General features: G+C 40.3%; 1 protein-coding gene across 4 annotated transcripts in view; it reads right to left on the bottom strand.

Moving 5' to 3' along the window:
• Nucleotides 1–1,970: 1,970 nt before the first annotated feature.
• Nucleotides 1,971–17,427, bottom strand: part of LRIG2 (leucine rich repeats and immunoglobulin like domains 2) — a 64,005-nt gene continuing 48,548 nt past the window's right edge. For 2 of the 4 annotated variants that reach the window (XM_027612402.2, XM_027612424.2), the window contains exons 13-18: nucleotides 15,674–15,994; nucleotides 14,389–14,670; nucleotides 12,557–13,006; nucleotides 11,785–11,949; nucleotides 9,679–9,969; nucleotides 1,971–7,044 (exon numbers count right to left, since the gene is read on the bottom strand). In XM_027612402.2, the coding sequence (XP_027468203.1) occupies nucleotides 6,818–7,044; nucleotides 9,679–9,969; nucleotides 11,785–11,949; nucleotides 12,557–13,006; nucleotides 14,389–14,670; nucleotides 15,674–15,994 (1,736 nt within the window). In that variant the 3' untranslated portion in view covers nucleotides 1,971–6,817. The remainder of the gene's footprint in view (nucleotides 7,045–9,678; nucleotides 9,970–11,784; nucleotides 11,950–12,556; nucleotides 13,007–14,388; nucleotides 14,671–15,673; nucleotides 15,995–17,427) is intronic. The other 2 variants (XM_027612417.2, XM_027612410.2) reach the window with 2 other exon arrangements.

The raw sequence follows: 17,427 nt of genomic DNA, 5'->3' as shown, positions 1-17,427 counted from the left end.
TTTCCTTTCTAACAAAAGTCAAAGGCAGCCCATCTGGAGAGCTCTGGCCAGAAAAACAGCAGGACTAGAAAACAAGCCACATGCTACCAAAAACTCCACCATGCCAGTGAGCCCTTTTAGGGCAGGGGTTGTTGGCTGAGCTGAAAAGGATTTTAAAATTGTTGCTTCCAGTCAGGAAGGCCTCAAAGGACAGAAGCCCGGTTCTCAGTTTCGACCATTCCAAACCAGCAAGGATAAAAGGAACCTCCAGAAGTAAGACCAGTCCCCATCCTGACACATAACCATGTCATTACATGATTACAGCACCATTACTCTAACAGGGGTCTGCAGATCTGTGCCTACCCATAAACTATTTGCTACTGGTCCATCACAAAGCACAGAAATCAAGAGTAACATTTAGAAACTTTAGCAGCAGTTTGACAATTTTACATTTATTAAATCTATAATAAAAATTTTATGGTTATTTTTGTCTTATTTCATTTTCCTAGAAATTCATTCTTACTGTATCTTACAAAAGTACTGGTCCATGGCCACTAATCCAGCAACACAAACAGCTTCAGTGCTGGGTTACAAGCTTCTTAACAGTTGAATGTGAACAAATCTCTCTCCTAATTCAGCACGATGTGGCTACTTGGGCTCCAGTATATCCCCCTCCAAATCAAAAAATACAGTAAAAATCATAGCATTTTTCTTCATTCCACCTTGAGAAGAAAATGGTAGTCTGCTTTCTTATCAGGAATATAATAAAAACCAGCTTCCAGGATACATTCCAGTCCAAACTTCACCATACTGGAAGTCATCAATGTCCAGAGGGCATTTTTCTTAAAATATTTCTGAAGACCACAGACACAATACTCTGTTCAGAACTAGAAGGTATCAGTGGGGACAATTCTGAATGTGAGACAGAAAATCGGGATTCAAGCCCTGGTTTACCGCCTAAAAGCTTTTTGACATCGTGTAAGTGATAATCTCACCGAGCCAATTTCCTTAACTACAAAAAAATGGAGATTAAAGTTATCTGCCCAATCTATATCTTAGGAGTGTTCTGAGATTCAAGTAATGTCTGTGGAATGTGTCCCGTAAAGAGCAGAACACGATGGTAATGGGATGAGTACTGTGGGCCCAGCCTTCAAAGAATAAAATAGGAGCTTTTGACAGACTCAGAATAGTTCAGGGGCGCCTGGGTGGCTCAGTTGGTTAAGCGGCTGCCTTCGGCTCAGGTCACGATCCCAGGGTCCTGGGATGGAGCCCCCCATCAGGCTCCCTGCTCAGGGGAGTCTGCTTCTCCCTCTCTCTGCTGCTCCCCCTGCTTGTGCTCTTGCTCTGTCAAATAAAAAAAATCTTAAAAAAAAGAAAAATAGTCCCTAATATAGTACAGTGAGGAAGCTGACCAGAATACTGACATTCTTCAAATATTTTGTTAATTTTGATATAGAAAAAAAAATTTGATTTAGAAAATGATGCCTTCAGGGCACCTGGGTGGCTCAGATGGTTAAGCGTCTGCCTTTGACCTAGGTCATGATCCAGGGTCCTGGGACCAAGTCCCGCATCAGGCTCCCTGCTCTCCTTCTGCCTCTCCCCGTTTGTGCTCCCTTTCATGAATAAATAAAATCTTTAAAAAAAAAAAGAAAAAAAGAAAACGGTGCCTTCCAATCTTTCCCTGTGTAGAAAGTACTCTTATTTTCTCATGAACTATTAAGTGTGTTTGTTTCCATCCGTCCTGCCAGGCATCTAGCACCATGGTGGACACAATGAGGGAGTCAAAGAAGAGCACACAGCACTGGCCCCTGGGAAGCCGAGGGCTGCAGGGTGTTCCGATGGCAGGCTCCAGACAGTATGGGGCTCAAACACAGCAGAAACAAGAGAGGGGAAATAACTTATACAACTCTTTGGGGACCCCCTCAAAGGACCACAAACTTAAAAATACACCATTTCCCTCCTATACTTCAAGGCAACAGAAGACCAGAAAATCATAATGTATTTTAGCTTTATTGGAGACATATTACAGTAGACAAACAGGTAGACAAACACATGCCTTATAAAATATACATTCTCATGTGTGAGAAAATATAAATAGATACTAGGAAAGGACCACACTGAACAACTTGGCTTATAACTCTCTTTTGGTACATCTAGTACCAGGGCTGCTCAGACTGACATCCTCTGATGGGAAAAAGGGGGAACAGAAGAGGGTAGAAATAGTCTTATCGATCAAGAGGCCACTTTAAGTAGCCAAGAGATACTCCAAGAGCACTTGACCACCTGATGATCAATTTCTCTTTCAAAACAGTTATAGTTGATAAAAGATCACTTTACTTTTTATCTAAAAACAGGCTCAAATCAAGTTGTTTTTTCACCCCACCCCACTCATCGGTGGAGATTATTAGGGCTGCTAAGAAACACTCAACAAACAACCTTAAGGGAGCAGGTCCAAATATTACTCTTGACACACACACACACCAACGCATGCACACATGTGCACACAGACACACACACACGTCCCTACCTCTTATTACCCACAAAATCTTCAGATGATTCATGGGCTTGCAGGTGTTGTTTTGTAAAGAGCAGCTTGTAATATATCTCTTAATTCAGAACTTGTTATTTTTGTCAACAAACCAGGCAGTTGTCCAAAAAAGAAAAAAAAAAATTAAGGCTAACTGATGTTGGTTGAGACTGTACTCTAAAAGTTTTAAGTTAGAAGCAGGAGGGAAAAACATCTGCCAGACTGAACTGGGAAAGAGGCCACGTCATAGAAGAATGAAACATTCCTCGCAGGATGCCAAAAATCTCAGCTCAACCTCGTAAGGCCCAACTGCTTCACAATTACCTCTGTAATCTACATGAAGAAGCAAACTCAGAAATGGAGCACACAGCATTTAAAATGGCAGTAAATTTACCTCTGTTGCTCCATTATCTCCTGGTATTTCTGTGGATATTAAAATGATTGGAAAAGGCTATAACGCACTTGGGTAAAATACTGGGTATAAAGCTAAACACAATTCCAACCCCATTCCAACTAAGTCCTGCCTGGTAAGAAGAAACAAGCATAAAAATGAGTAAAAAGGAGGGTCATAATACATTCTATAGACTCTTAAAGTTTTTATTATGGTAATGCCATTTGTTTTAGTAACTAGTTATAGATTTCTTCAGAAGTGTAAGCCCAGACTTTCATGTTTTTAGCCACTAACACAGAACAGGCTCCTTTTGTCAACCAAAAACCAAAACTTTTGAGCTAAAAAAAATTTAAGTGCTCTATACTTACTGTATATAAAGGATTTTGAAGGGGAAAGTTTTAAGTCTGTCAGATTGCTTCTGGAAATTTCCAACGATAAAACTGAGAGAGACCTAAAAGTCATCTTGCCCATATTCCATTCTCAATGCAGAAATTTCTTCAGTGCTATTAACAGATGATTATTTAGCTTCCACGTGTACTTTTCCCACAAAACATGGATTATTCCAATTATTGGACAAACCTAATCGTTAGATAATTAGTTTACATAGAATTACTAGCAAGTGTATACTGCCCCTCCCTATTAAGTTCTGCCCCACAGAATGGGGCAGACATGACCCCTGTCCTCAGGAATAAAAAGAGTGAATTTAATCCTAATTCATGGTGACACTTTAAGTAATTACTCTTATTCTATCTCCCATCTCTTAGGAAAATGGGCAAGAGTCTAAGTTGCCAGACATCTTAATGTTGCTTTTACAACCCCCCAATGGGCAGTGTGAAGACAACTATTTTTAAATATGAAAGTTAAGTTTCAGAAAAATACACACAAAACACTCTGAGATGGCACATTAGAGGGTTTCTGGTACTTTGTATCCCATAGAGTAACTTGCACAACTAGGGAGAGCACTTTAGAAGCGGCTGAATGACAGAAAGCCAATGGCTTATGTAGAGACCATGTGCCAGTAGGGTGTGGAGTTAAAGGAAGATGCTATTTCTTCTTCCAGGTAGACTTGAAGAATCGGGCTAAGGGGGGCATAACTTAAGAGAATCTATGTATCCCTACTGATACAAGGAGATAACTGGGTGAGGGGCAGACACATCCCCCTCAGCATTTTAGTTTGCCTTGCTTTACAACATCCCTGATTAAAGAGGCATTAGGCAGACATCACACTGCGGGGAAGACACACTGATGAGCCACTAACCCTGTTTACAGTAGAGGGACAAATCACTGCTTGGTGAAAAACATATGCAATAATGAAAAATTTCAGCCAAGTCGTTCTAAGATTAGAATTTATTAAATTATTATTTTTAAAACCAGGGGTAGGCTCTTGACATTTAAACAAATTCTTGACTAGTTCTTTAGTTACTTCAGCAAGCTAGAAGTATCTGGGAAGGCATCTCAGCCATTGGTGTTGACATGAGGGAGACCCCGGCCATTCAGGAGACCAGACTCTGACAGTCGTAGGAGGAATAGGACCACTGCTAGGGCAGAGGCAGCACTCCTGTATTGTAAGTTTTCTAGGACACTGGTTCGCAGCCTGGTTTTCGGTTCTGTCACCCTAACAGCCGATGCTCACCTGCAGCCTCATTCTAACTACACCTTCACTCAAGAAAAGTCTGTCAGCATTTGAGTGGGAGTACAGGATAGTAACAGGATTACCTGTACGAATGAAGCCATTTGAAAGGTAAGGGAGTCACAAACCAGCTACAGATTAGCTGCAGGGCACCCCTCACCTGATTCTGATGCTCTGGCGTGCGGCAGCACTAGCATTCAGAGCCGCTGCTCTAGAGAGCCATCAGTGGCTTCCATCGAGTCAACACTCGTCGTTCACTGAGATGGTTTCAAAGCAGAATAGCTCTTCTCCTCGAGAATATTTCTTACACTGTCCCTCCTGCTATGGAGGAAGTGAATCTGGCTCAAGTCAGAGTAAGCAGCATCACTCTTGTTACTCTAACAAACATTTCGTGAAAGCAGCTTTTTATTAGAGGAGCAGAATCCTCCTTGGTTCCTGGAGGATTCACAGAACATTACAGCTGGAAAGGGCTTTAGAGCATCTAGTAGAATTCCCTCATTTCATAAATGAGAAAATCAGGCTGAGAAGTAGACACTTGCCCCTGACTGCACAGCCAGCCAGTAAGGAGCAGAGCTAGGAACAAAATCAGGTCTCCCGATTCTACGTCAGCCCTGTACAGGTAACAGTAGAACCTAGTAAGGAAGAAGAGGAATCACAAACTGAAAGGATGGGAAAATAGTGATATTTAAGAAGTTCGAAGTAAAAATGAACAGAGGCTGACAGTTCGAAAAAGAAAGGAGAGAAAAAGCCTGGTGGTACAAAACCGCTAAAGAGACGCCACTGCCTATGGGAGAAAAAAACTGGGATTGAGAACTAGTATGCAATTCAACTTTCTGGCAAAAAGCGAAGACATTACGTGAGTTTAGAAGCCTTGAAATGCACAATAACTTAGAAATAGATATTTTCATTTAAGTGATGGAAGTTATCCAGCACGTAACTAGTACTCACTAGATTGAGAGGACAGAATCTGACAGCCTAAGTAAGGAAATCTGAAAGAACAAAGAAAAGAAGAACTTTAGTCCATTACATTCCATTAGAAGTTCTTTGTTCATATAAAGCTTTCTGCTATCAAAAATTCAAGAGAACTTTTTGGCTTAAATAATCACTTGTATAAAACAAGGAAAACACTCTAAAGCTTTATAGTACAAGAATTTGTGCACATTCGACTTACTCCCAAAAGCACTCTTCCCAAGATATACTGTGCCTTGGTAGAAGAGATAAAAAAAAAAACAAACAGAAAAGAAGCATCTTTGGTATCCTCATCAACTAAGGACTTTGCTGAAAGACATTCCCAAAGAAATTTTGTCTATGTGCACATGGCTATGACAAGACTGCTAGTCTTTTGAGTCTTCTTATGCTAGAAAGGTAATATTACCTGGCACTTGTAAACAGACGGCAAATGACCAGATGTATGAAGAAAGTGGTTAATTTTACCAAGATTGTGTTTGTGTGTATGCAATCACTAGGTACCCTGCCTCTATACATATACGTCTTAACAAACACATTTTTAAAACTTTAAACAAAGTCTTTAGGTTCACTAAACCAAGTCATACAAAATCTGTGGTCTGAGAAGCTGCTGTCAATATTATAACTGGGTATTATATATAATTTTGGCATATCAAAAATATTTACAATGCAGCTAACACATATGGTCAATGAATACAAAAATTATTTATAAATGCACATATATTTACAACGAGATCCCTGGGTGGCAGGGACCAAAAAAAAAAAAAAAAAAGATTCACAAGAATACAACACCCCTTGATGTGGTAACAGTTGGTCAAGTCTGGGATTCTTGTCAAAGACCTTGAATATCAAAGCCTCGGTCTCAACTAGATGCTTAAAACCACTGAAGAATCCCGGACACACTTCCCAGAGGGCTCCAAAGTTATTTCTGTTCCTTGGAAGACACAACAGAACAGTGATGTTTTCTCAGAATCATTCTGCAGGTTGAGACAATCCAGCATGTTAAGCAGCAATGAGGCTCTCCCTAAAAGGCAATGCACAGCCGGGCACAACCCCATGGAACCATCAGCAAGCACATTTGTCCTATGTTTTCCTCTGCCTGTGTTGCACATGTTTTATTAGATGTACCCATTTCTGTCAGCCGTTTCCCCTTCTTCCTCAGGAATAAGCCCAAACAAATGCCTGGCCCACCTCGGTGGGGTCAGATGTAATTGCAGACAGGGTAAAGCAAATGCTGACTTTGGGGTTTCTTCTGAACTCTGAGGTAGTAAATACAAAATGAATTAACTGGAGTCTTGGCCCAGATTTCAGCCTGGAGTGAGGTTCATGTGCCCTCACTACCATCTTGAATGTTCCGAGTCCTACTAAAATCAAAAGCATGGTCGTGCAACCTGTGACAGGACGTGGGGGAGGCAGAACCCTCTGGGCCACTCTCTGCCAGACCCTCATTCTGATGGAGTTGTGGTGGCTCAAGGACTGGCTGCTGGGAAAAGGGAGGATGAGGCAGGCCTAGTTCTTTGCTTATGTTCCAAAGAGGCCGCGGCAACGTTTCTGAGAATGAAAGACAATAATCAGTGGCAATGGAAGTTCAAAATTAATGGTCTAAAACTTCATTTTCTTTTACCCAAATCCTCCCAGAAATAAAGATACCCAATATTCCTGAATAAGGACATTTAGAGTAAATGTACACTTGTCATCTTCTTAGCAACAGTTAACAAAAGAAAACAAAATAGGAACTGGAACCATGGTCTTTCAATAGGCTTAACCAAGTATTTACTGAAACCTTGCGATATGTCCTCTGCTTTCATCTATTATTAGTGGTTCTGCTGCTACAAAAATTTAAAAATAAAATTCTTTAGACACATGGAAACAGACAAAAATAGTATCCATATTGTAGTGAAAGTTGCATGATACAAAAATCACTGATTCAGTGCAGCTATTACATCTTTAAATAACAAATGAGTATGTTTAAAAAAATTGTTTTAAAAATAAACCATCTCCCTCCAGCTTCTAGCATGCCAGTTATTCTAACAACAAAATAATAACCAAAAGCAGCAATTTTAAATCAGATTATCTGTACTTTGGTTTCAAAAATATGCATTTCTCATTCACCTTATTTACTGCAGTGGTGAGCTCTTTCCCCAAAGAATATTTGCTGAAAGCTATATTAACTTCATGGGGATGCATTTTGGAAAAAGTCAGGCAAAACATTCTGGAAACAAACACTCAGAAATAAAAACAAAACCCTTATGGAAAAGTAAGCTAGGGCAGGGTTTCTTAAGCTTTAACGTGCATACAAATAACCTGGGGATCTTGTTAATATAAAGATTCTGGTTCACTGGGTCCAGGGTGGGAACCTTGGTCTGCATTTCTAACAAGCTCCTAGGTAATGCTGAAGCTGAGACCACACTGTGAGTAGCAAGGAGCTAGAGCACCCCAGGGAGGAATGAGCAAGGCACCAAAACACTCATTTGCTGACTTCCTCACTTACAGACCAAGTTAACGATTGAGATATCCCTAAAGTTAGGAAAAAGATGCACTGCATTTCTGGCTCCACTTAAAGTCTTTTTATGTGTGTAACTCTTTTAGGATATGGGAACACGGAATTAGTGCTGGTGCACTTCTTTCATGGACACTGAACTTTAAAGCCAAGACACACTTTTCTCTGACTTGTACCCTCTTTAGAAATCTCTGGAGTTGGTCCCTAATTAAGAACAAAAGAGCACATCTTAAAAGTCCCATGTCATGTTTAGTTTTGTGAGGAAGTGCCAAGCTGGTTTTTAGAGTGGCCGTACCATTCTGCATTCCCACCAGCAATGTTTGAGTGCCCCCGTTTCTCTGCAGCATAGCCAACATTTATGTTGTCACAATTTTTTTTTTTTTTTTTAATTTTAGCTCTTCTGATTAGGGTGTAATGACCTGTTATTGTGGTTTCAGTTTGTATTTCTTTGATGTCTAATGATGTTGACTATCTTTTCATTTGCCATCTGTGTATATATATTCTCTTAGGTGAAAGGTCTGTCCAGTTCTTCTGCCCATTTTCTCATTGACTGGCTGATTTTTCTGTTCAGTTTTGAGAGTTCTTTATACATTGATACTCTTTATTAAGTGAATGGTTAAACAAAAGGTAGACATCTATATCTTGGAATGCTACTCGGCAACTGAAACGAATAGACTTTTAATATACAACAACTTGATGAATTTTGAGACAATTTTGCTGAGGGGAAAAAAGCCAATTCCAAGCTTACATGCTGTATGATTCCATCTACACCACATTCTTGAAAGCACAAGATGTTCCCATGAGGGGAAACTGGGTAAGGGGTACAAGGGAAACTCTCTGTATTCGTTCTTACAACTGCATGGGACTCTATAATTATCTCAAAATAAAAAGAATAGATTAAAAAAAAAAAAATCCCATGTCAGATCATGTACTCCTGCCAGAACCACCCCTGGAAGCATGTGCAGTCCTCACCCCCACCCAACCTCCTGTGCCCTTCCATTTTAGGCTGACAGGAGGGTGACAGCTGATGAAAACCCTGGATGGACAGGAAGACATGTGCAGCAGTGCCCTTCCCGGTCTAGAAAGAGTTTTGTCTTACTGACCGAGGTGTTACCACCTTCCTCCTCTGCCCAATGTGACTTGTGCGTGTTCTCCCAGGCCGTGGAGGAGGGCAGCCACTATCCCACAACCGCATCCCCACCTCGGGCCCTGGATCGTAATGCCTCACACACAAAAGCAAACACTGGCTAAGTGATACTGACATTCAGTATTTACCTGCTAGAACAGCAACCAAATCATTTTTAAACCTTCTCAGTAAAATTCTCCACCAAATTATATCCTCGGCATATCCAATCTCCATTATTTAAATAAAGATGGAAGAAAAAATTAACACCTATATGAAACTTTTTAAAAGCTTTTTCTATATGGCTTCTGAATTTCTAGAAGTGTGATCCTGATACACCCACAGAAGCTGTTTCCATCCTACAGATGCAGACTTCTCTGTAATTCTAATCTCTGAAAATCTCTGGCCCTAGCTTATGCCAGCTAGCAGTAGCTAATCACTCTATTATACCAATTTGCTTGCTTCCTGTCAAATCCAAGTGCCACTTATAGGATGGAAGGAAAAATCAAGTAGGTGAGAGTAAAAACAAAACAAAATAAACAAAAAACAGTGTGCCCTTTACCACTGCTCATCTGTATGGAGGGAAGTTTCTTCTCATTTATCCTCTCATGGTTGGTGGAAAAGGCAGCCATCTCTCTGTCTGCTGATGACACCAGGCTCTCCAGGGTAGGGGCATCTTGGGCAGGATGTGCCAAATATGTCTCTTTGGGCATCTGGACCATGAGGCTGGACAGTGTTTGATCTAGAACATCTTCCTCAGCAATATAGGTGTACGGACAGTATTCTCGGGTCCTGGAGTAGATGTTGGCATTGTCATAACAATCGGAGCAAATAACCCGGGTACCAGGGCCACCTGATGACAACGCAGGAAAGAATCCTTCAGTTAAGGATCAGCTTTGCCGATCACCAGTTTTCTACACCAGCTGTCACCATTATCTCCATAGCTGGCATCGATTCAGCACTTACTTGATAAACCAGGTAAAGTCTCAAGGTCTTTCTGGGAATTAACTAATTTAATCCTCACAGCATCCCCATGAGGTAGGTACTATGTACCCCCATTTTACAAATGGAGTAACTACAACACAGAGATATGAGGGAACTTGCTCCAAGACACTGCTACAATATAGAGCTGAAATCTACACTCAGGCACTCTAGGCTCCAGAGCCCATGTTCTTGAATGCTACAGTAAACCATCTCTGTCCAGCCTGGATAAGGTCACGCCCAATTCAAGGGAACCAAGATAAGGCTGCACTGTGCCACAAGACACATGTTTGGCTGAAGCAAACTAAAGCAGAGAACAAGGAGTTATGAGGACTGCACTTCACAAAGCCCACATTACTTTCCTGAGTCAAGGGATCAAGCAACACTCCTGGCTAAAAGTACCCCGAGAAAAAGCCTCTGATGGTCAAGAGTCCGGCCTGACACATGTGCGTGTCTGGCAGAGGTAAAGTTTAATAATGAGCTCCCCAGACTGTTATGTGCTTTGAAAACTGTTCAAAGAGAGAAAAGAGAGTGAGAAATAAAGAGCAAGTAACTTCTTGATCAAGCAACACTGTTAGAACTGGAAGTTAGTTTGGCTCAGAAAGCAGTGCTATTTCCCACCAATTCAAAGAGTAGAGGCATTTAAAGATTCTTCTAAAAGCTAGAAGTACCCAAAATAAAATCCAATTTAGTGATTAAACAGATAAACCCTGTTAACGTTCAGCCTAAAAAAATCTCTGTACAAACAGAAAAGGTCTTTCATTTGTATGGTACTTGAAGCACTACACCAATTTGTTGAAAGGATCTGTGAGAATCTTGAGAGAAGTCCTTTATAAAATATTGTTTCTTTATTTTAAAAAAATGAGAAAGTTAAAGCTCAGATTTAAGTAACTTGTTCATGGTCCCAGAGCCGGAAACAGGAACTAGGAAATCAAACCCAATTCTTCTATCCCTCAATTCACCTCCCCGAGTTCTGTCACTCCCTGAGGGAAGGGAGGAGTGGGGAAGAGAAGTAGTACTAGAAATTGGGTTCATTTAATTAGGGAACATTTTGTATCTCTCTGATTTCTCCAACATATGCTGAGAATCACCACTGCCCTTTAAACTTCAGTGAATATCAACCTGTCAGCAGGAGACACAAACCTCCCCTGGATATGGAGAGTGCTCATGTCTTAAAAAGTTAAGACACCTCAAAAAAGTTTCTAGAGCACCTCCTTCTCATAGTAATACTTTGGGTTTGGGAGCCTTTGCTGGGTACGCCAATCTCTTGTTCCGGGATGTGTTTCTCCTTTCTGTCAGATGATTTTCTTCTCTGTTAAGATTTCGGTCAATTTCCATCCTATTTTGCATGGAGCCAAATGTTTTCATTGAGTATCTTACTTTAAAATGTTGCCTCAAGTCGCGCCTGGGTGTCTCAGTCGTTAAGCATCTGCCTTCAGCTCAGGTCATGATCCCAGGGTACTGGGATGGAGCCCCACATCGGGGGTCCCTGCTCTGCGGGAAGCCTGCTTCTCCCTCTCCCACTCCCCCTGCTTGTGTTCTCTCTCGCTGTGTCTCTGTCAAATAAATAAATAAAATCTTTACAAAATAAAATGTTGCCTCAGGTTAATGGGGAAAACTATACATTGACAAATAAACTCAACAGAATAGGCTGAAATTATAAGCATATATAACAAAGAGTCATTACCATCAGCGCCTTTGTGTAAATATCCATTGGCAGGAGGCATGAGTTGCTGATGACTGCCTGCCTCAGAGTTGCTGTAGCCTTCCTGTGGCTCCGACAGTGTTCCTTGGGAAGACAAGTAGCTGGGAATGTCTGCAGGCAGATTAAGTTCCTCTGTAAAAGAGACATCTGTAACTTTCAAATAACATTAGGCAACACTCAGAAGACTATTGTGCAAATGTGCCCACTTTGGTACATCTACTGGCCAGGAAAATGTTATGTACCTAGGAACTCAACAAGTCTTAGAATGTCCCCCAAAAACTCTTTCTTGCTAAAATTCTTTTCGAAGCCTCATTTAAAAAGTATTACTATAAGAGGCAAAACCTAAAGTCTGAAATCTTATCCATAGGAGTACTTTCACAATCTATCTGACTGAGCCTCTTCTCTTTCAGAATTTCGGGGAGGGGGGGTGTGAAAGGCCGATCCCAGTCAGAAGGGCTCCACTCTTCCCCCACAGAGAAGCTTGGATGGAAATGAGCCTTAAGGATTAAAGAAAGAAGGTGCACCTGTTACGTGTTTGTAAGAGCAAAGTTTTGGGGAACTATCTACAAATTCTTAAAATTATTCATCAGAGAGGTTCCATTATTATCAAGGAAGTAGGGCATTTTAACAAAAAAACTTCCTCCTACCACACATAAAGTATCAAAGCTCCACAGCTTTTAATATTTTACAATAAATTGTATACTACATTCCTGACTCAAGTACAAGCCATAAGTGTCGACTGGGTACCACTCACCTGTGTTCGTGATACTATAGTCTTCATTCTTCCTTCTCATGTGGTAAATAACAATGACCCAGATCAAAGAGGTGCCCACAACACAGCAGACCACAACAATGATGACGATGCCAACTGTGGTCCAGCCATCATCTTCATGCCCAATGCTACTCTGGGAAGAGTCACAGTTGGGGGATGAAATGACATTCAGGTAAATGTGACCACGTTCTGTCCCAAGGGTGTTAGACATAATGCAGGTGTATTTCCCAGCATCTTCCAGGCCAGCATCGACAATGATGAGAAGCTGGTTGGCTGCAGCAAAAAAGTGCCGTTCAGTCACCAGCAGGGGCCCATCATCTTTGGTCCAGTTGAGGCGAGGGGCAGGACTCCCTCCAGCTATGCACTGTAATACTGCAGTTTCACCTCGCGTTACTGTCTTGTCCTCCAGGGGTCTGATAAATGAGGGTGTCTCTAACAGAAAGATGTATAAAAAATCATGTTATACCATTTTATTTCTTAAATCCTCCTGAAACAGATGAATGAGGTGATGATGCAATAAGTAAGCCCTTTCAGGGGCACCTGGATGGCTCAGTGGGCTAAGGAGCCGACTCTGGATTACAGCTCAAGGTCATGATCTCCGGGGCCTGGGATCAAGCCCTGTGTCAGGCGCCGCACTCAGTGTGGAGTCTGCTTGACATTCCCTCTCTCCCTCTTCCACCCCCTAAAATAAATAAATAAACCCTTAGGAAAAAAAATAAGTAAACACTTTCATAGACTTAATGGGAAGATTAGAAGTTAGTGTTTCAGAAAAGCAAAAGCCTCAAAAATCTTATCTCACTAATTCTACCTTGGGCAAGCTATCCTAAGCAAGGAAGTCAAAGATTTATACACAAACAGGTTATGAAACTAGCTGTAATTTTTAAAAATAAAGGGAAAAAGTCTTTAAATCTAGCAGGAAAAGTTGTAAGTAAACCATAGTACAGGCACATGATATTTTTTGAAGACTTAATGACAGAGTAACCCTTGTGATACAATATTTTAAGAGGATAAAAGTAGGTATACATAACTACATGAAAATGTGTTTTTAAAAAAGTCCAGAATATGCCAAAATCTTTAACAGTGTTTTAGTGACTTTCCCTTTTTCTAATTTTCTATATATCCTAAATTTTTAAAACTATATACTTATTTTTCTGATTACACAAGTAAATAACACAAATCAACAAACTTTTAAAAAACCTAACATCTAGGGGAATACAGAACTAGAAAGCAGCATCTGCCTTTGAGTTGAGTCCCATGAAGACAAGTATTCTCAAAGAAAAAAAAATAGGCTTGTCAGAGGAACTCTTTAGGGAAAAAACATTTTATTTTCCCAGAACATAGGATCAAGAGGAGTACATTGGAAGGAGAACAGGAAATCTAACCAGAAGATGGTCATTTTTTTGTGCATTAAATTTTTTTTAAATAAACTAGGAAAAAAATTGTCTTGAGTTGTCTGTGAAGCAGTATAAAACAACTGCAAACTCACTGCTGAATAGAAAAAACATATATGAACTAGAAAACTCTAGAAGGCGATGTAACAGGATAAAGGGATTTGAATTTTTAATTCATGTGATAAAGATCTCTAATTCTGCCCTCACTACTTCCCCAGGTTTCAGTTATCTGATCCACTAATATCCTAGGCTGACATAACTCTGCATGTATTCGCAAAAAAAAGTGACAAAGATAGAAGGATCACAATTAAAATCTCAAACTTAGACTTTTTTTTTTTTTTTTTTTTTTGCCAATAAGACCAGAGTAGACCCTTAATAAAAAGGCTCCAACCAAAGCAGGGACCCATGGGTCAGTACACATACCTAATACTGTGAGTGAGGCATTTGCTGAGAGGCCTCCAGCTATATTTTGTGCCATGCAGCTATAGATTCCCATGTCTTCTATTTTCACGTTGGCAATGAAGAAGACATCATCCTCGGGCATGACATGCATGCGTCTTTCTCGAGCCGCAGGAAAGTCAGTGCCACCATCTTTCTGCCAGGAAATCTGAGGTGCAGGGTGCCCCTCTGCAGCACACTCTAATCTGGCCATGGCACCAGTGCGAATAGTGAGATCCATTGGTGTTTTCAGGAAAGATGGCATCTCTGTTTCAAGAAAGATCCCCGAAACAAAGTGGGTGGGGCGGTGGTAATACACGCACACACACACATACACACATACACAAAGTACCAACTTGTAATACTCTATTTCTTTCAGAAGGCATGCTCTCTGGATTGACAGTAAATACAACTTCAGAGGCCATCTTTTCTCTTTGAACCTCAGAGTACTTGGAGTACAGTGGTAACTCTTCTAGAATGATACATTTACCTATCTCTCTGATGGGGAAAGGAAAGGTAGAAGGCCACAAACCTTTCAGAACTCCATACATTTATTATGACTCCCTTACTTAAGAGACTAAACGGTGCTTTCCAAACTAACATCTACAAAGCTGTCATGGCAAATGCATGTTAAAAGAAATTTATACCAAAAAATAAATAAAATACAGAATACAAAAAGTTTACGCCTTCAAAAATCTCATGAAACCCAGAAGTAAGACACAAGTATATCCTTTGGTTGCACAAAACCTAAAATGTTTTAGTGATTCAATTTGATAGGTGATCAATTAATCAAACTGTTTTAGAGAAGTTCTTTTTTACAACCACAGTGAAGAAGAGCATTAATAAATGATTCTGTGTGACCACATTTAGACAGTGATAATGATCAGTGCACCCAGAAATGTCCTAAATACTCCATTATTACAAAGTCCTGTGAACAGTGTCAGGAATACATTTCACAGTTTCCAAACAGAATTATGGTTCTAGAAAGAATAAATTTCAAAAGAATTTTTCCAAAAGCATAAGTAACAAGGAAAGCAGCCTATCTCCTGGGGCCATGGAATTCCCCCTTACCTCCAACCAAGGACCAATTAGGGACAGTAACTGGACAAAATGGTAATCCAATCTATACGTTATTACAACCCTAAAGACAAAACAGTAAAATCTCCCCTCAAATGTCAGGCTTAGCCTCATTTTCTTGGCCAAGTGGTTCAAAACCTGAACATGAAGAATCCTTCCAACTATAAAACTATCAGGGAGCAGAATTCCTTACCATTCACAGTCAGTTTGGCTTTCTGAGAATAATTAGAACCAAAGTGATTAGTAACGATGCACTGATATCTTCCTTCATCTGTGAAATTCACATTGAAAAGATGTAAGACACTCGTATATTCTAGAGCTTCTCTGGCTTGCTGCTGATAACGAACAAAATTCTCACTATCGATGTCATTCAGGATTTCACTGTCTTTGCGCCACATGGTAGACATGGGTGAATCACTGCTGCTCACTGCAGTGCACGTCAGAGTCACATTCGTGCCTCTAAGAGCAATTGTATTTTCAGGATGCATTTTTATCTGTGGCTTGAGAAAATCATCTAAGAGAAAAAAATGGGGCAGGAGCCAAGTCATTTATTTTTGCTTCTACAGATTTTGAAACAAATAATGTAAAATTGCTTGTTCTGTTTATAAAATGGCATATCAAGATTCACAGAGACTACAGAGCTAGAATCCAATTCCTTTTTGTTAAAAGATGTGGAAAATGAGGCCCAGAAGGGTCAAACAACTTGTTCAGAGACATGTAAGTTCCCAGCAAAGCCTGGACAGGAACCCAGGTTTTCAGACTTCAGGATCTAGCATGTTTTCTACTATCACTCATGGTCACTTATGTTTAGAATGTACTTCTTAAGTATTACCAGTTACTGGGAAAAAAGAAAAACCTATATTCAAATTTCAAGACAAGTTCTAATCCTATTAATTCCTGTGTGTAGAGTTTACATATATAAACATACATATGATAATACCCATTATCTTTTCTGTGCCAATACAGAAAACGGGGATTATAAATTTATATTTTACAGGGTGGACCTATTAATAAAACATTATCTGCGAGCCCCTGGGTGGCTCAGCTGGTTCAGTGTCTGACTCAGTTTTGGCTCAGGTCATGATCCCAGGGTCCTGAGATCGGGCCCCGCATCATGCTCTACACTCAGCACGGAGTCTGCTTGTCTCTCTCCCTCTGATCCTCCCCGTACACACTCTCTCTCTCTGAAATAAATAAAATCTTTTTAAGAAAATAAAATAAAACATTATTTGAACATACTCTGTATGTGTGTAACTCTCACCTAAAATAGTGAGAAGTTCCAAACATGTTAAATGTCCAACTAAAGATAGGCTCAGGACTGGCTAATAAACTACAGATTCATAAATAATAGTATGTTATTAATATATGAAAAGCAACATAAGTATTTTGTGGGCCTGAACTTCCAGGATACTTAAGTATCCTTAAGTAGATTATAAACACAGATCTGACAATATATGGGTATCTAAATGATCAGATACTAGTGATATGCAAGAAAATGCACTGATATAAAAGTTCTACTACCTAAAGCTAGGAATCAGTTATTCTACTTTAAAGGAAATTTAAGTGTAAAGGAAAAATGCCCAAGCTGAGAAAGAACAATACAGATATATACTTGAAATTATGAGTACTGGAATCATGACAACTTTTCCATGACTGTCCCCCCTCCCCCCAAAAAAACTCCAAAACCCTGCCACCACTTTAGTCTTAAGAAACTGCATCAAAACTAGAAACAATGTGGGGTGCCTGGGGGGCTCAGGTGTTAGGCGTCTGCCTGCAGCTCAGGTTGTTATCCCAGGGTCCTGGGATCGAGCTCCACATTGGGCTCCTTGCTCAGCCGGGAGCCTGCTTCTTCCTCTCCCACTTCCGCGTTTATGTTCCCTCTCTAGCTGTCTCTTTCTCTGTGCCAAATAAATAAAATCTTAAAAAAAAAAAAAACAGAAACAATGT

This window comes from Zalophus californianus, chromosome 4 (genome assembly GCF_009762305.2).
Source record: "Zalophus californianus isolate mZalCal1 chromosome 4, mZalCal1.pri.v2, whole genome shotgun sequence".
Lineage (NCBI taxonomy): Eukaryota > Metazoa > Chordata > Mammalia > Carnivora > Otariidae > Zalophus > Zalophus californianus.
Note: the sequence above shows the minus strand (reverse complement) of the source record. Positions and strands in the feature narration are given on the sequence as shown.